This window comes from Neomonachus schauinslandi, chromosome 9, assembly GCF_002201575.2.
Source record: "Neomonachus schauinslandi chromosome 9, ASM220157v2, whole genome shotgun sequence".
Classification (NCBI taxonomy): Eukaryota; Metazoa; Chordata; class Mammalia; order Carnivora; family Phocidae; genus Neomonachus; species Neomonachus schauinslandi.
In genome coordinates this window covers 141,566,851-141,592,059 of record NC_058411.1, presented here as the reverse complement: position 1 = coordinate 141,592,059, position 25,209 = coordinate 141,566,851, and the positions used below count along the sequence as shown (strand labels likewise).

General features: G+C 50.4%; 1 protein-coding gene across 1 annotated transcript in view; it reads right to left on the bottom strand.

Annotated features, from left to right (window-relative positions):
* Positions 1–24,735, bottom strand: part of TMC3 (transmembrane channel like 3) — a 34,023-nt gene extending 9,288 nt beyond the window's left edge. Inside the window, exons 1-14 of the mRNA XM_021680595.1 lie at positions 24,647–24,735; positions 23,315–23,461; positions 19,654–19,729; positions 13,698–13,779; positions 10,870–10,976; positions 10,299–10,397; positions 10,054–10,196; positions 8,489–8,636; positions 7,789–7,832; positions 6,244–6,391; positions 4,792–4,901; positions 2,816–2,894; positions 1,237–1,479; positions 223–351 (exon numbers count right to left, since the gene is read on the bottom strand). Of these exons, the coding sequence (XP_021536270.1) occupies positions 223–351; positions 1,237–1,479; positions 2,816–2,894; positions 4,792–4,901; positions 6,244–6,391; positions 7,789–7,832; positions 8,489–8,636; positions 10,054–10,196; positions 10,299–10,397; positions 10,870–10,976; positions 13,698–13,779; positions 19,654–19,729; positions 23,315–23,461; positions 24,647–24,735 (1,644 nt within the window). The remainder of the gene's footprint in view (positions 1–222; positions 352–1,236; positions 1,480–2,815; positions 2,895–4,791; positions 4,902–6,243; positions 6,392–7,788; positions 7,833–8,488; positions 8,637–10,053; positions 10,197–10,298; positions 10,398–10,869; positions 10,977–13,697; positions 13,780–19,653; positions 19,730–23,314; positions 23,462–24,646) is intronic.
* Between the last annotated feature and the right edge of the window lie 474 nt (positions 24,736–25,209).

Below are 25,209 nucleotides of genomic sequence, written 5' to 3'. Positions count from 1 at the left end.
AAAGCCTCCATGGTTCTTTGCACAAACCAGGTCATGATAGTCACACGCAGAGGATCCTTTGCTCCCACGGACAGGGAGAGATCACCCTAGCAAACAGTGTGAGAACGAGAAGGAGACTCAGCTCTGTGCACCCTCCCCTGCCCCCTCCTGTGTTTCAGCCACGTCAGCCAAGGGGGAATCTAGCCATCGGAAGATCCCCAGGGGACTCCGCATCTCACTTACAAACTTGCTTTCCAGGTCCCAACACCAGTAGTCACTTAAGTACCGGACGAAAAGTCCTCGGAAGAAGTCTATGAGCAGGATGCTGGCCACAGTGAAGAGCATGTCGATGATGGAAAGCTTCAGCATCTCCTGGAACACAAAGCGTCCCTAGTGCTGCCACGTCCTGCTCGCCACCACCCACCTCTTCCTGCAGGGCCCCCTCCTCTGCCAATTCCACGGGCCCCCCTGCCGCGTCTTCCTGTCTGGCACATCACAGGGGCTCAATACATATTTGTTAATTTGAAGTTGAATTTCGATGTCTGAGGCCAACTTTTCGGGAAACCAGGATAGAGCCCAAGCCACGAGAGACCACTTGGGGTCAGTGATTCAAGTTCAGGGGCTAATACCTCAGGCTGAGAGTCTCTGCACAAGATCCCGTGTAGAAGGCAGAAGGCAGAGCCGTTCAGAACACAGGGTCTGGAGCAGATGCCTGGGTTCAGACCTTCCTTCTGCTCCTACTGTCTGTCCTTGGGCAACTTACTTCAACTCTTGAGCCTCAGTTTCCCCATTTATGCCTATGAGGAGGATACTAGGATTCTCATGAGGACTAAGCCCTTAAAACAGGGCCGGCAGGGGCGCCGGGGTGGCTCAGTCAGTTGAGCATCTGACTCCTGATTTTGGCTCAGGTCTTGATCTCATGGTCCCGGGATCGAGCCCCACATCGAGCTCCACACTCAGCACAGAGTCGGCTTGGGATTCTCCCTCTCACTCTGCCTCTGTCCCCACTTGTGTTCTCTCTCTCTCCCCCCCCCCAAAATAAATAAATCTTAAAAAAACAAAAAACCAGGGCCAGCACATAGTTCACATTGTGTGAGTCCATGTGCTGATTGTTACTCTTGATTTGAGGAAATCATAAACCTTCACTGAATCTTGCTTTCCTTTTCTACAAAACAGAGATGATGGATGACACTCCAGAAGTAAGTGATGTGATGATGTGTGTGGAGGAGGGGCTTTATAAGGCAGAAAGGGAGCCACCTGCCCGACATATGTCTCCCAGCACTGGTCTTGTGGACGCTGGGTGTAGACGGTGGTCTTGTTGGCCTCCGAGAGGGGCAAGGTGTAAGCTGGAATGCTGGTCTCTTCTGGGGCCCACGTGCTGTTTCTCGGGAGCCCTGTCCCCGGCCCAGGTATGGACCATTTCTCTTCTTCAGGGGCCGTCCTGGTGGCAAAGATGGTAGAATCTATCCAGTGGCTTGTGTTATTTTTGGTAGCAGCTTCCTGTGGAGGGAGGGAAGAAGGAAAAAAAGATCATCCACATATTTGTAAACAAGCATCACAGACACCAACCAAGGATATCGTTGCATCGTTTGGGAATAATCTCTCTCTCCCTTTCTCTCTTTCTCCCTGTATCCCTGTCTCTCTGTCTCCATCTGTCTCGCCTCTCTTCCAGGCTCTGGCTTGGTGGATGGCCACTTTGCAGCTGGCCCTGACAATGAACACAGGGTCAGAACGGACAGTATTTATTGGTCTTTAGTGAGTGTCGGAGACCATCCAAGGTTAACACCTGCTGTATCTTCTCACCCTTAGAAGTGCGTCAGGTCAGACTCATCATCCCTCGTTACAACTGAGGAGCTTGAAGCTCAGCCCGGCTCAACGGGAACACTCCAGGTGGGTCTGCTGGCAAGTGGCGGGTAAGGACCCTGTCTATGTGACACCAAAACTGCTAGTCTCCAAGGCCGCTTCTGCCCTGTGAGCCTTTGGAATGTGACGCTCTGGGAAACCTCCTGCTCCTCCCTACCTGCCCCTCCCCCTCGGTGGGATGCCCTCACAGGTGGGGCAGCTTTACTGTGGGCTGCAAAACTACCGTAGGATGGGAGCAAAAACCCCTGCGGGGTGGGGTGGGGGACCCACTCTGCACTGTTCCCCACGAGCACTCATTTTCTCCCAATTTGCTAAATGACTCCACAGCCTGCCTCCCTTCCTGGGATCACATGTGTGCACCCGCACACATGCACCCGCACACGTGCACACACGTGCATGTGCACATACACGTGCACACACGCACGTACACGTGCGCATGCACATGCACACACATGCACACGCACGTGCACACGTGCACACGCACATGTGTGCGCACGCGCACGTGTGTGCACACGCACGTGCACACGTGCACACGTGCACGCGCACGTGCACACGTGCACATGAACACATACACATCAGGACCATCCCTGTGGACATCATCACCGCTGATACTTGCACTCCGTACACCACGTTCAAAACACAACTCAGCTGTGGTCATCTCGAGGTAAAAAGAAGAGAATTAGCCCCACTTCCGAGGTAAAGAAACCAAGGCCGGGGTTTGGGGCGAGTGAGTGACCCTGCTGGGAGGAGAACCCGGGTCTTCTGAGTGCAGCTCTCTGTGACGGTGCCACCCCATTTCCGGGAGCTCCATCAGGATGAGCTATCCACAGCAATCACAAGTGTGCGCATGTGCGTGTGTGCGCATGCATATGTGCATGTCTGTGCGTGTGCACGTGTGTGTGCATGTGCATATGTGTGCACGTGGGCGGCTGCAGGGCGGGGGAGTGGGCCTCCACCCGGGACAGGCACTCACCTCGGTGCTCATGCTGTTGACTTTGTCCAGGAGCGCGATGATCAGGCTGTAAAGGTTCCCCAGGTACAGCACAAGGACCCTGAAAGCACAAGCCCCCCTCGAGAGACAAGACCGCGCACGAGAGCCCACGGGCCAGACGTGCCACCAGCCAGGAGGGACTCTCATGGTCTTGCTAAGCCAGTGGCCGCCACACTTGGTTTCCTTCAGAATCATGGGTGGGGGGCATTTAAAAAATACAGAATTCCAGAACTCATCCTGCTATAGTCGGGCTGGATGGGGTCTGGGGACCCCTTTCTAGCCTTCCCTGGTGAGCCCACTGCGGCCCATGCTCGGCTCGTGTTGCAGAAAGAGTGTGAGCTGAGGAAGCAGGACTCTGAAGTGTCGTGAGTTCTGGTGTCTAACGAGGCTTTCCAGGCAGGCTCTCACAACCCTGTGAGGCGCACATGATTATAACCCCTGCCTAAGGACAAGTAGATTGAAACATGGAGGGGAGGGGCAGGCGAGCTGCTCGAGTTCGAAAGGCAGAACACAATTTTGGGATCTCGGGGTCTGCTTGTGAAATGTAGGCTGAGCGGTCAATGGCTCTGGGGGGCTGCAGGCAGCTGTGAGCAGGTGGGATCCGCTGGCCAGCAATCCAAGACTTGCTGCCACCCTCCTCGGAGCTGGAAGGCTTTGGAAGCATCATGGAATTTCCCAGGACATAGCCTTGCGTCTTATCAGAAACGTGTCTGGGACAGCGAGATGGGAAAGGACAGTGGCAGGTTCACCAACACCCCCCACAGACACTGATTTGCATTTAGGGGGTCAGGAAACCAATAGAGGTGGGTGAAAAAGAGCAGCTTCATCCTGAGGACAAGACTTCAAGTTGAAGCTTTGCGTGCCCCCTGTCATTCCACAGGGGCAGGGCTGACCAACATCTGCGTGGGAGCGAGCTGAGGGCCTCGGGGGCATCGCTGTGGCCGGCCCTGGCTCTCCCCGTGACTCCCTGCACACCGAGCAGGGCCTGTCCCTCTCTGCATTCAGGGTCCCTAGCACAGGGCCAGACCCTCGGCGTGCGCGGAAATGCCGCCTGATGAAGAGCGGGAGGGTTTGCTCCCTCTTTCCTGTCTGGTGCTCACTGCGTCTTGGACAGAAGGTGACACAGGTGGCTGGTGAACTAAATGGGACTTAACGGAACTAAAATAGTATGTTTTGCTCTTATTAGCAGAATTAGCCCTCATTCGTCTGGGGTGCGTCTCTTGATGCCTCTGTTTCTCTAGTTTTAAGCGTGAATAACGAGACCGATCTGTATAATAGGATTGCTGTTAGAACAAATGCAATAATAGAATTGATCCTCCCAGTGTGTGCTGGTGAGGAAGGAGCTGAGGAAGACGCTTCTCCATCAGGTCAGGATCGGTGCTGAGCAGAGTAGAAGACCCAGGTTCCAGCCAAGGGCTGATGAGGATCTCGAGAATCTCAGCCCCGAGCCACCCAGGGCGGGGAGGTTTCCACAGACCCCTGGCTCTTTCTAGTCCTGTTTTCCTACCTTTGAAATGACAGTTGGATTTCAGGGAATGGCAAAGGACAGCCTTCAGGCCACATCCTAGCCTTACCTATTTTTGTAAATAAAGTTGTAAGGGACATGGCCACACCCCCTCATTGACAAATTGCCCCTGGCCACATTCATGCTAACGCAGTTAGGCCCTCCAGCACCACCTGCTGTCCTGTCCCCTCCCCCGTTCTGGCACCATCCTGTCCACTCCTCTTTCCCCACCCCCCTTCTCTCCTCCTCCCCCCACCCCCCGCCTTTCTCCCCTGCGGCATCCCGCTTTCCTGGAGCATCCTGCTTTCCTTGAGATGCATCCAGAGGGGAAGCTCCATGCTAGGCTGGGGGGGGGGGGCAGCGAAGCAAGCCTGGCTCTTGAGGGACGTGGGTTCCCAGCGTGGCGGGCACTCAAGGGCCCCACCATGTGGCAGTTCCCACAGGGCTGTCGTACCTTGCTAGCTGGAAGCGCAGTGTGGTTCGTGGGTGGTACATCTCCAGGGCGGCGATGAGATCGAAGGCTGATGGCGCCAGCATGGTGACCAGGGAGACCACGACGCTCACCTGCCGAGAGAGAGTGCATGCCAGCCGTGAGTCCCGGGGTCCCCAGCCCAGCCCCACCTACCTCACACTGGCCTCCTGGTCTACCATTCGGTCAGCGGGCACTCCGAGGGCTGTGCGGTTCCTACACAGAAAACGTCCCCCAAATCCCTGCCAGTTAGCTGTTTCCCAGAGGCCACCGCCACTTTGTCATGGGTTTATTCCTGTTAGGCACTGTCCTTAATCCGAGATGCTCACACTTGCCCCTAGGGATTCACGAGCATTTTGGCCACATTTCCCAACTGCCCTGCCGTTCTGCTTACCTTGGGTGGCAGACGGAGGTGACCCCAACTATTACAAATAGGAAAGGGGGTGGGCTGACAGGTAATGGAACATTCTTTCTGTGTGTGGAAGAGAATTATCTAGAGGATTATGCCTGGCTATTGTTTGTCTGCACTTCGGGCAACCAAAGAGGACATTTTGTTGGTAACGGGGAGGTGAGACCTAAAGAAAGATGTAATTTCTGAATAAGCCCTTAAAAACATGATCTATCTGCAAACACACAAGCACATAATTACATAACCCACTTAACTGGCATGAAATAGAAGGAGGTCTGAAAAGAGGACCTAACATAGTCTCAGATTCTGAACAATTGTACTGAACGTTGAGGATAAACTCTAAGCATCATGTCACCTACACGCTTTGCTTTACAGACCCCATGGATGATGCTCTTTTCCACCACAGTGGTCGGAGAGATGGCTTCCATGCTTCGTCTGCCTTTCCAGTCTTTGCAGGAAAAGCGAACGCAGTAGTCTTATTGCAAATATTAAGAGTTATAAGACTGTTCATAACTCTCCTTTTGGCCATTTCCCGTCATGGGGTATTCACATACACGAAGGGAAGAGATCTTTTAGCAAACAAACATGGTTTGGGAAACATTGTTTGTAATTCAGAAAAACAGAAATGACCCAAGTGTTCTAGAGCTGGCCCGCGGTCAACTGTGACACGTGACGCGGAAACCATTCGGGCATGGTAGCCAGTCCGCAGGGGAAGTCCATTTCTGGAAACGCACCATGTGAGAACAGCCGAGCACATTCGGCAAGCCCAAAGGTAAACAATGGGATGAACGCTTGAAGGCCACGTTGAATGAGAACCATTCCCGATCGAGGCCAATCAAACTATTCAGCCAGGTCTTGGGGTCGCCACTCTGGCCCAAAGCCCTTGCAGTTCATGCTGTAGGACAAGAGGACCAAGTTCTTCCGGGGAGACTTTTCTAGCTAGCCTACCTAAGGCACAACATGGAAAAAGAGGGCGGGCTGCTCTCGCATCCCTTGGGGAGGGCGCACACGGGTCGCACGGTGGGTACCTCGTTCTTTTCCCAGAGCGTCAGCTCCTTCTTCGACTGCTCCAGCTTCTGGGACCGGTCCACCACGAAGTAGATGAGGTAGATGCTCCCCGCGAGCGAGAGAAGCACCAGGATGTTGGCAACAACCCTCAGGCAGATGGTCACCACCCTGTGGGTAGAGACAGCTTGAGGACGGGTCCGCTGGGCTGCGCTCCGGACGCCGAGATGCTCAGACACCAGGTAACGACGGGATCCACCTACTGTCGTGTGAATCCTTGGCCCTGAAGAGTCAGTGCTCTTCCCTACCACCCCCTCCACCTGGGTCCAAATTCCTCATTTCCTAAGGGATCCACAGTGACTTACCAATCTGACCAACTACCATCGGTAGGACTTTAAACCAACGTCACGAATCTGACCCTGTACATAGATTTACGCAGTGGGTGACTTCTGCTGTATTCTCAGCTCCTAGAACAGGCCTGGCGCGTACGATCGCGGCATAGCTATTGTCTAGATGAGCAAGCAAATAAAGAGCCGCCGAATGCCATGAGATGGAACGGGGGCTTGCCCTGTCCTTCCTAATGCTGGGGACAACTCACAGACTCCAACTGGCTGACTTCTAGGGCATCTGCTTCTGACTTTGGGGCCCGTCTCAGCCTGGGTTTCCCTGCAGCCTCAGGCAATGGCCGGTTTGCAAGTACTTTATTTGAGACAAGATCCCAGAAGGTCTCGGCGCGAGGGTGTATGGTGGACCCAGCCACAGATGGAGGCCGCTGCAGGGCCTTCCGAGGGGCTGATGAGCCTCTTCTCAGAACGGTCCTCCCACAGAAGAGCAGGGAAGCTTGGTCATCGCTCCTGTCCCTGCTGGTCAAGGGTGGCTCCCTGAGCACCAATCCCCAGCACTGCCCCCAGCTTCTCAGATTCCCGTGCATGCACACTGATGGGGGTTTGGTGGGTGCCTTGGGGTGACAGGTACCGGCCAGGGGGAGGGGCCTGTGCATGGCCCCGCCCAGCAGCAGGCGCTGGAAGAAGCGTGGCCAGGAGGATCTGAAGGATACAGGAGAGGTGTACCATCCTATCTGTAAAGCACAATTCCCCATCCAGCCCTCTGGATGACTTTGGGGTGGTCATGACACCTCCCTTTGCATGAGTCTTGGCCCTTCATCTTGACTCCTCGGAGACATCACCTTGGGAGGCTTGTCAACAACTGGATGATACCTGTGTCTTAGGACCTCAAGGATCTGTTGCTAAATAAAGTAGCCTTTGCTTAATTTAGAAAACTAGAAATTGGCCCCCCAAATACCTCTTTGATCATCTAAGTGAAAGAAGTCAGTTAACTTCAGAACTCTCACCCTGTCGCCCGATCGAAGGAGGGAGAAACCGCTTCTAAATACTGCTAATGAGCCATTATAGGCTTCCCATGTATCACCTTACTAGAAGGATGGATTTTAAGGAGAAGGAAGAGCTGCCTGACAACGTATGAAAATAAGATAGAGATGGTCTGGTAAGTTTTGTACCGAATTAAAATAGCTTATCAATGCATGAAGTGTGGGGAGGGTCCATACATACAGGTTTTTGCTTTTCTTCTTTTCCTGTTCTTCCAGGATAGCCTCCTTTAAGAAAAGACACATCCGAATTAAAAGCTTAGCCTTGCCACTAATCATAAATCTTTAGAAATATTTCATGGTAAGAAATGACTTATTTTTAATTGAGATTTTATTGACATCAATGCTTTGTATAATAATAAGTAAATGGAAAAGAAATCGGAGCTTGGGCAGAGGAGGCAGAAGGGCACATCATTTACATAAGTGAAAGGATCTAGATGGTTTTCTCCCCCCGAAGGGGCAGCATTTAGCGGTCTGCGCTGCTCAGTAGACCCAAGTCCCCGAGTGCGTTTGATGACATCATCCTCTGAGTTAACGGCAAAGCTCACATCCCCAGCGTGTTATGCATGTATTCGCCCACCACTTACCTGCAGTACGGTCGCAATCCAATATGAAAAGTACCAAAAACACACCAATTGAAATTTTAGGGGGACGAAATGAAAAAAATGAAAAGGAGGAGTTTTTCAGTGTCTCTTCCTGCGTTCCACGGGACTGGTGGTGCGCAGTGGTGCATGCCGGCTGTCCCGCGGAGCCACCCCCTGCCCGGGGAGCGCCCGGAGGAGGACCGCTGGCGCCCACAGCAGCCCGGCGGCTCCGCGGTGGAGGCCATGGTCATGGCGGCAGGAGCCCTGACCTCCCCCGGCCCCGCCACGTCACCCACTCACCCTGATGCTGTTCACGATGGCAGCAGTTTTGCTCTCGGCGGCCTCTGGGTTGCCGATGAGGTAATCCCAGGCACAGAAGACCCGCCAGCAGAAGGTGTAGTTCTCGTTGGGGACACTGGCCAGGCTGTTGTGGGAGTTCTTAGCCATCCTGCAAGAGAGGGGCCAGGACCGGGCGCGTGAGAGCAGGGTCAGCCTGGGTGCTGTCTTCCCAGGACTGCTGCCCATCCACACAGGGCCCTGGTGTGAATGAGAATGAGCAGCCCCATCCAGGGGCTGGCTTCGGCCCCCCTCGTGGGGAAAGGGCACTGGCCAGTTGTGGGGTGAGCCCATTTGACAAGCGGCCTCTCCACCGTGGTGGCCAGGAGGTCACTGAGGGCTGTGCGCCTGGCGGGCCAGCCCGTCCCATCTCTGTGGGGTGTGATTGTGAAATCAAACTCTCCTTAGAGCTGAATCAGCCTTCCTCGAGGCCCTGCCCATGGAGGGGCAGCGACCCCACCTCAGGGAGCCAGTCGGGTCCCTCCAGCCCACAGTGCTCCTTAGATGCATCTGAAGGCAGGACTCTGCATCCCTCCTTTGTCCTTCAGACTGTTCCTCCGGTTATCCTCTCCCTCCATAGTTCTTTGTCCTGAGTTTGCCTCCATCTTTCTCTTAACCTGTAACATCTAGCAAAGGGCCTGTCTTGCAGGTGGGGTCTTGAGGCCCCCCAGAAGCTAAGTGGGAAAGCTTTTTATGAACCGAAGGCCCCCAGGGCACCGTGCACCTCTTCAGGTTTTTATTGTTTGATGGTGATGATGATACTAATAATTGTTTTTTACCCCAAGCACTTGTATCTGCACTGGGCTAAGATGCCCCACGGGGCAGGGGACAAGACACACTGGGACGCACAAGGCAGACAGAAGTAGGAGGTGAGCCAGGCTGGGAGGGGCCCCGCTCTCCCTGGCCTCAGAGCCTGCCCATCCGTGCGCTTTAGCTAGCTTCAATATAGAAGCACGGAACGTGAACGCTGGCAGGGGCCCGGGCCATCTTCTGAACCAACCTGCCCATTTTATGAATGAGGCCCAGAGAGGGGACGGGAGTTGCCCTAGGTCTCAGGGTGGGGATGGTGCAGGACTCCGGACCCCCAGCCACTTTGTTTTCCTTGCACTGTGCCTCCTCTCAGTGAGGACCCGGGTGTGCGAACCACCTCATGACACGGATGAGCCTGGCCCTTGCAGGATTTGTAGCTAGATCACTGGCAAACCTACAGCCGAAGGACGCTCTTTGCTTTATCTAACCTCTGGTCACTTAGACCATGTTGCTCCTGTCTCTGTGAGTGCAGTTACTAAATTGTCTGAAATTACATTAGTGCTAAGCCTTCATGATTCTTGTCTCTCCAGACCCACCCGGAACCTGGCACAAAGCAGTGAACATCGAATAAGTGTTGGTTAAAATGAGCATATCTCTTTTAGCCTTGGTCTCCTCATCTGCAAAATGGGTACAGTTATGCCTGAAGGGTACAAGTTATTGACCAGATCGAGGTCATTCGTATCATTCCTGGCATATGGAGAGAAACTGAGTAGCCATACTTTTTCAAGAGGATGATGAAGCTGTAAGCAAACACGGCCATCCCCACCAGGAAATACGCCAAGGGCAGCTGGTAGCCAGCTCTCCCGATCCTTCGCTCCCTGCCGTAATAGCCATAGAAGAGCACTGAGTACTGCAGATAACCCTGCCAAGAGAGCACTCAGCGTCATTTCCCACCCCAGGTTCCGGAGCTCCCACCCGGTCTGCCCTCCCTCGAGACAGGAGCGGGGCCAAGCCTCAACCTCACCCCCAGGGACCAGACGGTGTCCAGGTCTTGAGCAGACACCACGTGCTCCTTGGGGATGGTCTTGCTGGCCGTGCTTCCAAAGGGCTGGCCTGCAATGAGCTGGTAGAGAAAACAGGATGTCCCGTGATCCTCTGGGGCGGGGGAGGGGACCAGAGGAAAAGGGGTGGCCGATCCCCAGATCCCCAGGGCCTGGGAAGGCTCTGCATGTACAAGATCTCTAGCAGCTGCCTTTCTGCTTGATTCTCGCTGAGGGAACAGTCTTCCTGCATATATTGAGACACTTAGGAATGATATGACAGTCAAACCTCAGTATCTGTGAATATCCATAAATAAAATTTGATTTCATGAGTCTGTGTATCATCTTTCACACTGCGTGGGGGACGGGAGGGGTGTGACCGAAAGCCTCAACTATCTACTACCCGGCCCTTCACGGAAGAGGCTGGTTGTGTCCTGCTTGAACGCACGGATCATCCTTCCCACGAGGGTACTGAGGGCGGCCGCTTTATGAGACACGCTCACGTCTCTTGTTTTGAACGAATGGCCCTTCTTACTTCCCTAGACTAGTTCTTACCTCTGGAATGACAATAAAAGCCCCCGTCATTATTGTGAGCACAATGTTAATTCCAAACAGCCATCTCAGGAATATGAAGTAGGAGGCAACACCAGATCCAAAATGACCTAAGAAAAAGGCCAGACAAAAAGACCAGTGAAAAACAGTATCAACAGGATGAACAGTATACAATCCTCACAGTGCAAAGTTCTCTGTACAGCAACCCTGCAATTTTTTGGGTGTCAGGACAAAGACGAAGGATGCCATGATTGTACCAATCAGAGTGTTCCCCCAAAATAGTCATTTACCGGGGTCAAGATGCTCATTAGTATTTCCACTTATAAGCACAGAAAAAAAAACCCTAATTTAATAATTTCCCTAATGACATATTCACCTAAAATGTTTGTCAAATTTACATTTCACGTATGCTCAGAAGAATCAGCATCTTTTGAGAATTGGATATTTTTTTTTTCATTTTGTATAGTTTTGAGAATTCCAAGGATTTTTCTTGGAATTATTCTGTCTTAATTTCAAGATACATTGCAATTTGCTAGGTGTTAACATTAGGGGAAACTGGGTGAAGGAATTATAGGAACTTTACAACTTTTCTATATAGCTAAACTTTTCTATATATTTTATTCTAAAACAAAAAGTGTATTCAAAACCAAATTTCTACTAAGAAACTAAGGGAGCATAGAAAGTAGATGAGGATGTGGGTGATTTGGGCCATCCTTAAAAAAAAAATCTCTTGAATTTTTACTTCACATTTAGTTTATGTTTATCATAATAAATAGGCAAACAAAGCATCACAAAGAAAACAAAAACATTACCTATTCTGAGCTCACTAAATTAAAATCACTACTAGAATGAGTTTCTAATAAACTTTTAGTGTGGCCCCCCATTCTTATTCTATGGGTATAGATTTTTTTGTATAAAATTGGCATCTCCCTACAGCATGCATCTAGAGTTATTGATGTATCATAAGCATTTTCTCATGCAAAAAATACTCTATAAAATAAATTTTGTTGTTTCATCAACTGAATTTTCCATAACTTATTTAACCCATCCCCACTACTTGACACTTAAGCCTCTGACTTTTCACTAGGTAGGGGAGTCACTAGGGTAAGTAAGTCTGCAATAAATAATTTCCCTCCAAGGGCAGGTTTCCTAAAAGCAGAGCCGGAGGAAGGGATCCAGCTCAGGTGACACACTGAGGAAGTGCTCTCTGGAGAAAGGGAGTGCGGGGTGGGGGTGGGGGGGACGGTCAGGGGAGGTAGTGGGGGAGAGCTAAGCAAGGATGTGGCCTCCCCTGGAACCTGGCTTCTGGCTTCGCCAGATCCCATGGGGAACCCTGGAAGGCAAGTTGCATAACACAGTCAGTCCGCTTTGCACAAGGAGCCTGCCTTGACTCCCCCTTACTCAGGACTGCCTCCCTCTAGGCCCTCCCTTGGGGCCCGGGGAGGTGGGGCAAGTGATGTGTGCCCAGCAGCAGGAACAAGGCAGGCCCAGGGCAATTCTCCAGGGAAAGGGGCAGCTGGGAGTCACAGCATCAACACCCAGAGCAGCAGAGAAAAGCTGGACCAGCCAAGAAATCCGGGTGGGGCACCAACTTGGTCCTTGTATATTGATTTTTGTTGTGGTTCTTGTTTCTCTGGTTGTTAGGGAATGGGAGAGTTTGATCAAAGAGCACAAACATGGTGAAGGCTTTGGTTACAAATTTTAACTTTCCCCTAGAAGCGTTGGTCCAATTTATATCCCCCCCCCCCCCCCCCCCCCTAACTTCCACTGAAATGCTGAAAATTATTCTCTCTCCATTTGTCGGCTTTTAGCTTTGTTGTTTTAGGTATGTACTATTTCTTTTATAGGTAATTAAATACAGTGCTATTTTCCTTGATGATTTCTTTCTTTTCTCTCACAGTCAGACAGATTTGCATTCTGACATCACATGCTCTGTATTTCCTTTAATTCTTGAGTGGCTCCCTATCTTCTATTTAATAGCTCCTGGAACCTTACAGTGAAGGGTCTAAGTGCCCTCTTTCAAAGAATTGAATCATCTGTTCTAGTATCATCTATGATGCTGTGCTCCAGTTTCAACGGCTGGAGTGTTTATAACGTATCTGGACATTTTTGTTATGCAAGTTCATTTGCATTTTTCTTTTTAAAAAAATTTCTTTTGGATGGGTTTCTTCCATGTAAGTCTTAACGATCGTTTTGCTGAGTACAAAAAACCCCCAAAACATTACATTGAGATTTCTGCTGGAATTGCATTAACCTTGTAAACTGATGTTGAGGAAATCCACATCTTCCAAATATTAAATCTTCCCATGTCTCTTCACGAGACTTTTTAAATACCCTGTGGCCCAATTTTACAGTTTTCTTCACTACAGACTCACTGTTAGGTGTATTCCTGGCCTTGTTTGCTGCGTGTTATGTGCGTGTGTGCTGTGTGTACCTGTTTGTGAATATGTTGTGAATGCAACTTACTTATTTTTCAGAACATGCTTTCTGAACGGTTCCAATCGCCGCTAAGAAAATGCAAATTTCTGAGGCTTTGTTTGGCAGTTGCTCACATGACTCTCTTACTCTTCTGCAGTTTTCCACCTGACCCTTCAGGGTCCGTGCTGGGTCTGACTCCCGAATGAACGGCCAGAACAGCAGAGCCATAGCGAATGTGGGGCTGCTGTTTTCCCGGGGGCAGTGGTGGGACAGATGTCTTCCGTCCCCCAGTCCCACGTCCAGCCCCGCTCCACACCACGTGCGCGGGGCCCTGGTGGCGCCGTGTGGGGACCGGGCCGCCCGGACCCTTCTCAGGCCGCTGGCCCCCGACTCCTCCGAGCGCCCACACTTACTCTCAATTTTCTTTATCCTCATTTCCCAGGGAATGAAGATGACCATGAAGTTACAGGCCAGACGCACAAACTTCCGCCAGAGCTGAAAAGGAGGGGGCAGGGTGAGAGAACGTCACAGTTTGTCAACGTGGCAATGACTTTGGGATGCTAAGGTCCTGAATGGACCACAGGCTCCCAGGCACACTGTCTGATGGCTTTTTTTTTTTTTTTAAAGATTTTATTTATTTATTTGAGAGAGAGAGAGAATGAGAGACAGAGCACAAGAGGGAAGAGGGCAGAGGGAGAAGCAGACCCCCCACTGAGCAGGGAGCCTGATGCGGGACTCGATCCCGGGACTCGATCCCGGGACTCCAGGATCACGACCTGAGCTGAAGGCAGTCGCTTAACCAACTGAGCCACCCAGGCGCCCTGTCTGATGGCTTTAATCATGCTTTTGCGGGACTTTGGGCAATACTCGGACCAAAGCAGCCCCCTTGTCTCCTCCGTGCTCCCGTTCGGGGGACGGCACCTGCTTCGGGCTCTGAGCTGTGCTGTCGGTACTCATGCTCCAGGGTCACACCTGCCTTACTCCTCCCATTCCTGCTCCGGGGACTAAATGCAGTGGCAATTACTTGAGGAATAAAGTCCAAATGCACCCAGTTGACCCCGCTCTGGGGAGCGGGGCCCAGGAATCCACGTGGCCAGCAAACTGCCCGGGTGATCCCAGTTCCCTGTTTCGGGGACGAGGAGTCCAGAACACACCCTGAATGTGAGCCCCTCGTGCGCCTCCCGTCCTGCAGCTGTGTTTGTCTCCCACCCTCTCTCCCGGCCACCACTGCCAGTGGTGAGATCTGGAAATTTGTCTTGTGTGTTTAAGACGCAGTTGCCAAGGGTTCAAAGTCTGTATTTTTTTCCCCCTTTTCCTCCAAGGAGAATAAAGCAGAATGGGCCCTGACACTGGCTCAGCTCTCCCACAAGTATCGGCAGGCTGTTCATTTTAACACACAAACAATCTGGGTTTGTGTTGGAAGCAAATGATATCATTGCAGAAAGAAGGCTCGCAAATGTAATTACAACGTTCTGAACTCTGAGACGGCACATGGTCCTGATGCAGACACGCACAATAAGGTCCTTCGGGATGTGTCTGCTAAGGCCAGAACGGCTGCTTGTAAATGAAAATCTGTTTGAATTTTATCAGACGTTGCAATTGCTCGTCTTCTGTGCATGATTCCAGACCCGGCTCAAACCTAACCACGCCCATGATGATTTCATGTAGCTTCGCTGGAGAGAGAAATAGACCCTTCTCTCTGTAAACCTCTCAGCAATCGATATTCCTGTAACGTTGATCAGAGCCTACCTCGTGTTGCCTTGAGATTTTCCTCGTGGCACACGTGCTTTAGCATGGAAGGGAAACCAGAGCTTTTGCTCTTGCATCCCCTATGGCATGCAGAAGCAGGGTGCCCAAACATCCTTGGGGGCGGGTTTGGTTTGGAAAGCATCTGAGTCTCTGGCCCACTGGGAGTGAAGTCCCGAAGTGTCAGAGGCCCTGGAGGGGGCCCCCCCCACCTGAGTTGTAGCCCCAGAGCAACTGCTATCCTACTATGCGCTCCTGGGAAGGGATTTTCTTTCTTTGGGATTCAATTTCCTCGTCTGTATGAGAAGCAAGATTCAATCAGTGGTATTCAGAGTTACTCTTTCAGTTTAAATTTTGGTTGAATTTCAATGAGAATTTCGGTGCTGGAACACACTAAGGCAGAGTAACTTTTGTAGGTAAGAGACAAACCCTCCTCCCTGGCCTCAGGTGCTCATACGAGAAGTCAGGGGGGCCCCGCCTCAGCTTCCAGGGCCCTGAACCTCCAACACTCATTCCGGTAATGCAGATCTACACCAGCTTCCTCAAGGAGCTTCCCAGAGGTAAATGTGATTGAAAAACGTGATTTGTTGATGGCCAAGATTCGGTAAGGCATGAGAAAGATATGCTTCTCTTGATTCGCACCAAATCTCCATGGAAAGCTCTGAAACTCTGAAATGATTTGAGGTTTTAAGAGCAACGCAAAAACATACCAAAGCAAAACCAAAGGCCAAACTTGGAAGAAATAGGTCTTAATTGTGGGCCTGGGTTATTGGGTACCAAAAATAAGAATAAGCTCATTCTTTCCTGTTTGGAATGTCCTGTAAATTCGCCTGGAATAAAGGTGTTCTAACAACACATATTACAGTTTATGAAAGATGAATTCATTCAGAGCATGTCCTGAGCACCTGTGTGTGTTTCCGGGACCGAGGATGCAAACGGACAAGACATGTAAGATGTCAGCGGGTGCAAAGCTTACATCCAGGTAGAGGGAAGGCAGCCGCAGATGAGTCAATGCCACAGGGGTACATGGTCCATTAGGATGGAGGAGAAAGATCTTTTAAAGAAGGGGATCAGGAGAGGTCCCTCTGGGGAGGTCACACATAAGCTGAGACTTGAATGAAAAGGAATCGATATTTCCAAAAAAGAATAAATTAGTAGAGGAACTATCTCCTCTTATTATAAATTATAAATTATAAAGTGAGCTTTGGAATATACCTGTGAATATACCTGTGAATTATAAAGTGAGCTTTGGAATATAACATCTGTGAGTTAGCACGTGCTGGGCATTTTACTGCAGAGGATGGAAGAGGGGTAAGTGAGGTAAGATCTAATAGGAAGGCAATGGCCAGATCAGGTGGGTCATGGGAAGGAGTTAGATTTAATTCTAAGTGTAATGAAAGCCTATCTATATATCCATGTATGTATCTATGTATCTATCTGGGTATCTTTGTATCTATCTGTGTATCTTTCTCTCTCTCTCATCTATCATTATCTTAAGTAAGGCCTGGCACGAGCAGTTTCCTGTTTCGAGGATTGCAACGGCTCCTGTGGGGAAAAGAGTGGGTTACGGGGGATGTGCATGGAAGCAGGAGGACCTGCCAGTCTATATACCGTCATGGGCAGGTGCTAAATCACATCACGAAGGCTCTCGGGAAGGGTGACCTCCTTTGTTGGTAGGGTGTGAGACACAAAGAACATAGACTATTAGAGCCAGAAGGAACCTTGAGAATCAAACATGAAAACCAAAGCCAGAGCGGGGAACCGATAGCAGAGGGACCTGGGTGTCCTGACTCCTGCTGGAGGGACTTCTCGGGGCCCCGTGCTCTCACACTCACACCTGGCTTCCTTCAGAAACACAGACATGTGCTGGTGCTGAAGGCAGACTGTCATTAGTGAGCTGGCATTGAGTGGAGATCCACGTGAATGGGGGATGCAGGCTGGAAACGGGGGGTAGGGGCGGCTTCCCGGGATGCCTTGTGTGGCAGCTCTGTGAGTGGGGACCGGGATCTCGGTGCTGGGAGTCACGGAAATCGGGAGCTGTATTACACTAAATTTACTGTTTGGAAAACAGTTACCGTCTTCAGCATATAAACCAAGGACTATGAATAGACGGGCTGCAGGCGGTACTCCGGCTGGCTAGGTACCTTCAGTTTTCTCTACCTGGCAGCTGGAGCAGAATATCAAAATTTCCGGTGTAAAATAAGGTGGAGGAACGCAGTTCTGAATATGGGGAGGGGAAGAACCAAAGTGTGAAGAAGACGCCGTGGGAGAATGATTTTTCTTGGGCATTTCACTGCGTCTCCAGAAGACAGAAGAAGCCGAGTCTGCGCTATTTCATTACCCCAGGGTCTAGAACAAAGCGTGGCGCACAGGTTAAACTGAACTGGATTGAACCGCTTTCTGTGGGGCCCTTGATCCTAGAAAGGCAGGCAGCTGGGTGGGCCTGGTGCCGGCAGAAAGCCTTGGGGCAAGCTTAGGTGAGGCTGAAAATTCAGATTCCCCTTTCTCATTCTAAACACCCTGCTTCTAATAATACAGCCCATTATCAAATTACACCTTAATCCATATTGATCTTACTGTGACTAAAAGTTGCAGTACTTTTCACTCTTACTTTTCACTCTTACATATGACAGGTTGTCTGAACCCAAGTGAAGGACCTTCCAGTATTTCCAAGTGTTTTCCCATAGCATTTCATACTGTCTATTTAGGGGAAATAAGGAGGGAGCACATATGTTTATTATTCAAAAGATAATTTTGTTTTCTGTATTTCATCCATAAGCTCCGTCATAGTGTGACAGGCATATGCAAGCAGTCATGGGTAATCTTGGTCATAGGACTAGATTTGAGTTTTCAGGCAGAGTCTGTGGAAAGTAAGGGGACAGCCAAGGCAGAACCTTAGGAATCCTTTGAGATTTTATACTTTTTCAGTTAAGTAAAATTTATGGCCAGCTTTAATGTAAACTTCATTAAAAATACTTTTTTGGGGGCACCTGGGTGGCTCAGTCGGTTAAGCGTCTGCCTTCGGCTCAGGTCATGATCTCAGGGTCCTGGGATCAAGCCCCGCATCAGGCTCCCTGCTCAGCGGGAAGCCTGCTTCTCCCTCTCTCACTCTCCCTGCCTGTGTTCCCTCTCTCGCTGTCTCTCTCTGTCAAATAAATAAAATCTTAAAAAGAAAGAAAAAAGGGACGCCTGGGTGGCTCAGTCAGTTAAACGTCTGCCTTCAGCTCAGGTCATGATCCCAGGGTCCTGGGATCGAGTCGCACATCGGGCTCCCTGCTCTGCGGGGAGCCTGCTTCTCCCTCTGCCTCTGCTTCTCTCTCTCTCTCATGAATAAATAAATAAAATCTTTAAAAAAAAAAGAGTACTTTTTTGTTTCAGAAAATCTAAAAAGGGTACATCTTTTGTCTGTTAAAGTATAACAAACTTTAAAAAAATACAATATCCACTATTGGCAAGAATATTATGAAACAGTATACTTGTTGTGTATGGCAAGATCAACTATCAAGGGTTTTGGGAAATAATTTATTAATATTTATCAAGAGCCAAAAAATTACTTATATTTTTTTCTACAGTGATTATAGTTCTGGCATTTATCCTAGGAGAGGAATTTTAAAAGGTAAGAAAAAGGGGCGCCTGAGTGGCTCAGTCATTAAGCGTCTGCCTTTGGCTCAGGTCATGGTCCCAGGGTCCTGGGACTGAGTACTGCATTGGGCGCCCTGTTCAGCGGGGAGCCTGCTTCTCCCTCTCCCCCTGATCGTGCTCCCTCTCTCTCTCTCAAATAAATAAATAAAATCTTCAAAAACATAAACAAATGAAAGGTAGGAAAAGCACTATGTGCAAAGATATTCTTTGCAGAGTTATTAATAATAGTGGAAAATTACAGACAAATATTCACCAGCAGACAAATAACTAATTAAGTTAATGTATGTCTGTCTGTCATGGAAAATGATTATGTGTAAACAATACAGAGCAACATGGAAAAATCCTTCTGTTATGTGTGGGGTTAAGTGAAAAAAGAAGCAAGACAAAAAGGCTTGTATACTATAAATACTCTCAGTGAAAGTTATATATTCAGTGACTGGAACGTGAGATTTAAAAAAAAAGATACTATATAAGGGCATGATTTTTTTCTTTGTCTTCTAAACATTTATGAATATTATTGTAATGTCTCTCTAAACAGATAACTTCAATATATACTAAAGTTTAGCATTAAGGAACTGAATGGAAAAATTAACAAACAAAAACCTTAGCATTGAATTATAAAGTGAGCTTTGGAATATATCTGTAACTTTCTCATTACAAGACGTGCAGTGAAAAAAAAAAACCTACACCTATGGGTGGGAGCAAGTCAGGAAGGATGCTAGATCATTTTCTCAAGGGAAGATGCCATTTCTCGGATGAGTTAGGCTCACCCAGGGTCATGTACAATCGGTAGGTGACCACATCCGGGACTAAGCTCCAGGTTCTGGGACATGCAGACGTTGCAGCTCACGGCACTGCTCCTCCAGCTGCAGTCGTCGATGGGAACAGCCCGCGTGCAATGACAGGCACAGTGGCCCACAACTTCCTGGCCCCAAGACCACAAGAGGGGGTGGGAGTGCCCGTGAACGCGCACGCTCTCACCTCTGCACCTGCTGCTTGGTAGCCGCGGGTCCTGGTCAGCCTCCCTTCAAACTTCAGCACAATCTCCTTCGCTCGCCTGAGAGAAGAAAAACACGACAGTGAGCACAATTTTATCATACCTGCTATCTTGGCAAAACGTGCGGAACTACAACGGGAGCAGGTGGGCAAAAGGTGAACGACAAGAGGCCGCGGCACGACGTGGCTATGCAGAGAGGCGAATCGTTCTTTTCCTGACCTCCGGCAACCAGAAAGCTCCCTTAGAAAATACTTTCTGAAAAAAAAAAACCACTTAAGTGGATAAATTCTTAGAAAATGATGAATCAATGACAAAATGAGTTGCAACGAATTCTTAAAGCCCTTCCCTGATTGTTGTCTGGGAATCGATCATGAGCAGGTGTGGGGTGGGGGAGTCCTGGCAGCGGGCACTAGGGGGTCTCACCCCTCCCCTTAACCTCAGCAGCCTTCCTCCTGCAGCGTCACAGAAAGTCAGACCTAGCCTCGGAGAACCTGCCTCGAGGAAAGGGCAGTGTCTACATAGCCACAAAGAACCTGATTCAGCCTACACCAACTGCTGACACGCTAACTGACCACTTTGGTGAGCTGACCCGATGTCTCCACCTAAATGATTAATTCTTGAAATGCACTGAATTCATTGGGATAAATGGTTAAATCCACACCTACAGGAATAGCAGGATTCGACAATTAATATTAGCACCAGTGGGACAGACAGCCATCGAGGACCCTTAGAGGTGAATGTCACCTTCAAGGTGACCTCATCTGACACAGCGCTGATGAGACCCTCGTTATCCCCGGCCAGCCCCCCTCCCCTTGATTATGCTCGGAGCTGAAGGGCTTGGTTCTTTGGAGTCCCTCGATCTCCAGTCTGCCCCGTTCGCTGCTGGGGAGTCTTGCGTGTACACCCCAATAGCCTTTTAGCAACACACGCTGCTGCTGAGTCTTTCCCCGAGAGACGCAGGAACTGGCTGACTCCCTTTCCCACCGAGGGAACCGTGAGCTAATCAGAGGGCTTGCTGGGTTTTGGAGCGCTGTGCCCTCCTTGCCATCATCCCAGCTCCCGGGCCCCGCCCATGCCCTGGCTTCATTCCGGTCAGAACCACAAATGCAGGCAGGGGTGAGGGTTGATGCCCTACCCTGCCCAGCATCTAAAAGACAGAGGCCCTATACAAGTGAAATAATTTGTTCCATCTCATGGTTTATAATTTTCTTCCGGCAAACATTTTCCACACACTGACTTGGATCAAGCAGAGCAGGACACAAGGTACATAAGACAGAGTCAGGGCGCTGGGAGAGCCCTCGCTAACAGGGCGAAGGAGCCCTGAGGCCACAGTAACTGGGAGAGAGTGGCGGTGGTAAGAGTATCGAGAGGGCGGGGCTGGACCTGGGGGACCAGGGAGGACCCACGTCACCTGCGCCTCCTCACAGACCCATGTGGACTCAAGGGCACTGTCCACTTGCTCCCCACGAGGGACGTGGGCCTGCACCGCACCCTCCCAGACAGGTGGTTGTTGCTGCAGACTCAGCGAGGGCTCCCCACTTTTCTCTGCGTCCGCCCCCTCCCTGGCTCCCCCCCGGTCAGGCTTCAGTGGTCTCTGTGCTTTCCAGACGCCTCAGCAGGTCCAATGAGTGAGGCATTGCTCCAGCAGCTTCTCAAGGTGACGAGGGAGGAGACGTGGGGGCCAAGGATGATAAATGGAGGTGCTCAGAGGACAAGCTGCCTCTGAGAGCCTGACTGCTGGCCGGGGCAGCCAGTGGGGCCCTGTCGGTGCCCGGGCTGAGCCCCTGGCCAGGCGTCAGCGTGGAAGGCCTGGTTTACGCTTTTGTTTGTTTGTTTGTTTGTTTTTAAAGATTTTATTTATTTATTTGACAGAGAGAGACACAGCGAGAGAGGGAACACAAGCAGGGGGAGTGGGAGAGGGAGAAGCAGGCTTCCCATGGAGCAGGGAGCCCGATGCGGGGCTCCATCCCAGGACCCTGGGATCATGACCTGAGCCGAAGGCAGATGCTTAAGGACTGAGCCCCCCAGGCACCCCAGGTTTGCCCTTTTGATAGAAAAGTTATCATTTGCTGTGCTCTGCCTGCAGGTCAAAAAGACTTGGTCTCTTACTAATAATTAATAATCATTAATTAGTAATTACTAATTACTCCTTCTAAGCCTCAATAAGCAATCGGCAGGAGCATTTCTGCACGATTTTTTAAAAATTCTGATACAGCACATGACTTTTTGTTTTAGGATAAATTTCCGCAATGATTCCTTTGGCGGAGTTCCTCTGTTTCAATAGAACATTGGGGTCAGGGTCAGAGAGCTTGGGTTTAAAGCTCAGGGCCGGCTCCCGGAGGCTGTGCATCCTGGGGTAAGCCACTTCACATCTCTGAGTATCAGTCTTCTATCTGAAATTGCCATCCTCACTCAAGGGAACAGATGTGGGGGGAGCCGATACCATACATGGAGGATTAGCCAGAAACCGCTGAGACGACAAACGACAGGCGCCCTCAGCCATCTGCCGAGCCACCCAAGGACCAGCCGGCTGCCTCTTGGGCCAGCCTGGAAGAGAATGCCTGCAGGGGGGAAGCTGACAAAGCTGCGATTTGATGGGAGAGAAATGCAAAGCCTGATGGCCGACCTGGGAAAGAGGGGCTGTGTGCTTGGCATCCGGAAAGGGGCCCTAACAAGGCTCTGATCCTGTCCACGCCGGGTGCCCAGTGATCAGGGCTGCTGTCTGTTTCTGCACTTGACAGGTCAGAGCAGCTCGGTGAGACCATTCAATTAACTCCCTCTGCTGTGACCCCGGGCGTCAGCATCATCCATCAGGACTCACTGGCCGGGGCGTGACTACCGCGTATCAGAGACGGCGCGAGGTCCCGTTTAACCCTAGAACTCTCCGTGGGTCTCCGACTTCAGTATGCGGAAGAATCCACCTGAATGCATGTTAAAGATACTGCCCCCCCCCCCATACTTTCTGATTCGGCAGCTCTAAGGGCAATCAGCGATTCTGAATCTTTAACAAACACCTGCCTGCTTAACGCGGCACAGTTTTGGAAGCAGGAGGCAGATGCCATATTCTGCACCATCACCTCAGCTTTAAAGAGAAAGTAAAGTGGCCAAGAAATTAAGAGAGCTACCCAACACCACATAGCTAAGGATTGGGGGGCAGTATCCGAATTCAGACAGCCCGTCTGCAACTCTTTAGCTGTTCACTATTTTCTATTATCTAAACAGATTGTCCAGTGTGACTCTTAATATCATCGTTTTCTGGTTTCCCATAGAATCTGGTTTCCCCCCAGAGGGAGTAATAGCCCAGCAGGTGAAATTACCATCAGCTTTCATTCTGGCTTATAGACTTGTCTCCTGGAAGTTTGGTTATTTTGTTCACCTCTAGACACAATGCTAAAATCTAGTGTTTGAAAGGGAGGTAGAAAACCACAAACACCAACACACACACACATCCAACCCAGACACACACACAGAGACACTCACAGAGATACTGGCCACCTTGAGGCCCCTGTGACTTCTCTGAGTCAGATCAAGAGTGCCTGCCCGCCACTCTCACGCGGGTCTTTGTGCTCATTTTCTTGGGCAGGACAGGGAGGTTTCGTGGAAAGCATATTTGCAATAATCAATAATGGCTGCCGAAGCCCTTACCTCAGTGCTCCCAGCTTCTGTCCCATGGTCCAGGGTCTGCAGCGAATGTTTGCCATGAGATCTTTCTGGAACTGTATATTCTGGAAGATTTGTTCCGGATCATTGCTGTCCCCTGTCTCATCAGCATTAAAGCTGTCATCCAAGTTGCTGAATGGATCGGGGCATTAAGGAGGAAATCTGATTAGTAGAATTGCTTCCAGCAAAGATCTTGCCCGGGGCACGTTCAGCATCTCGCTGCCCCAGGGTCATCTGTCTGAAGTTTGTATGTGTAGAGGGAGAGGGACCCAGGGAGGCAGAGAGAGAATTGGGCAGTCTTGGACAACCACTGAAGCACATTTATTGGCATCTGTCACTTTGGTCGGTCAGTGAAAGAAAATGGTTTGTCTGGATGAAAGGCTTTAGCAGAAGACGTCATAGAAGGAGACAAGAGGGTGCTTACGAACAATTCCTGAATGGCAGCATTTTTGGTGGCCAAACAATTTCTATTCCAGGCTGATTGAAATAATCAGCTCATTTCAGAGACAGGGCTCCTCCTTGTCCCCCAGCTCTGGAGGCAAAATAAAGAAAAGCCAAACGCTGTCATCCAGAGACCCCTCCCCGCGTGCCCACTTCCATTCTTGGAAACTGGGATAGTGGAGGGAGAACGGGCAGCAACGTCTAGAAACAAGAATGTAGCCGAGCAGATTTACGTGGGCAGATATTACAGGGAAAGAGTTACTGTGTGGGAGAACTGTTTTTCCACATGTAGCAACATTTATTCCCAGTAACAATTAATATGCTAATCTTAATGCGACTTTTCAGGAGGAGATGAGTATTCTGCTATTTGATCAATGATGCCCTTATAAGTAAGAGGAAATAATTCCTTTGCTTTTCCCGGATTCAGACGGTTTTTACTTACTCATAGGAGAATTTTCTCCAATTTCTCCAAATTAATGGAGGTTTTAATATACCTTTATAAACATCTAACAGATTCGAACAGTACTCCCCGACTTGTTCCTAGCCTGAAGCCCTTTCCAACAGACACCTTATTTATTATGAGAGATGGATTATCTGCTCTCTCTTGACATCACCGATTGAGTCAACAGAGAGAAATCAGAGAAGGCATGCCTGTGGGTTGGGCCAGATTGGTGTACCTTGGATTCGGGTCCCCTGGTCAATAAGCAGGTGGCCAGCCCCGTTGTACAAAAGCCCAGAGAAAGGAGTTTCTGAGTTCATTCTGAAGGAGAGGGGAGCGGGATGGGGACTCTGTCCTCTGGTCAGATGCAGGCAAGGCTCTGGGGTGACTTGGGCTCCGTTCCTCCACTGTCCGGCCGACGGAGGGGGCCGACTCACCTGAGCAGCAGGGACTCCGGGTAGAAGTAGTGCTGGATGGTATTTCTCCGGATGCTTCGGTAGTTCTGGGATGCCTTTGAGGGTTTCATGGGGGCTGACCTGCTGCCAGAGACCTCTAGGGGCCGGCAGGGTCCCAGGAGGCCGGCCGCTGGGGTCTGCTCCAGCCGAGGCTTCTGCAGGGGAGCTGCTAGTCGCCGTGCTCGCTGGTTCTCAGGAGCAAGAATGCGCGTCGGCAGCTGGTCCTTGGCGAGGACTCCAGTTGTGCATAATGTAATGCTGAGGTGGCCACGGCAGCGGAGATTGGCTGGAGTCTGGGCAGACAAAGGCGGGAGGCTTGGCCAAGCTGAAGCAGGGATCGCTAGGTGCTGCCCAGAGGCTCACATCTGTGACCCCGCGCACCCAGACGGGGCTCTGCAGTTTGCAAAGCACTTTACATCTATTCCTGTGACTGGTGTTGACAAAATAGAACGCAGGGCACAATTTTTTTTTTTTTTTCTCGTTTTTACCTCTCAAGAAAGAGGCTTGGAGTAAGAATCTTGCCTGTGTTCGAATGGCAGAGTCCA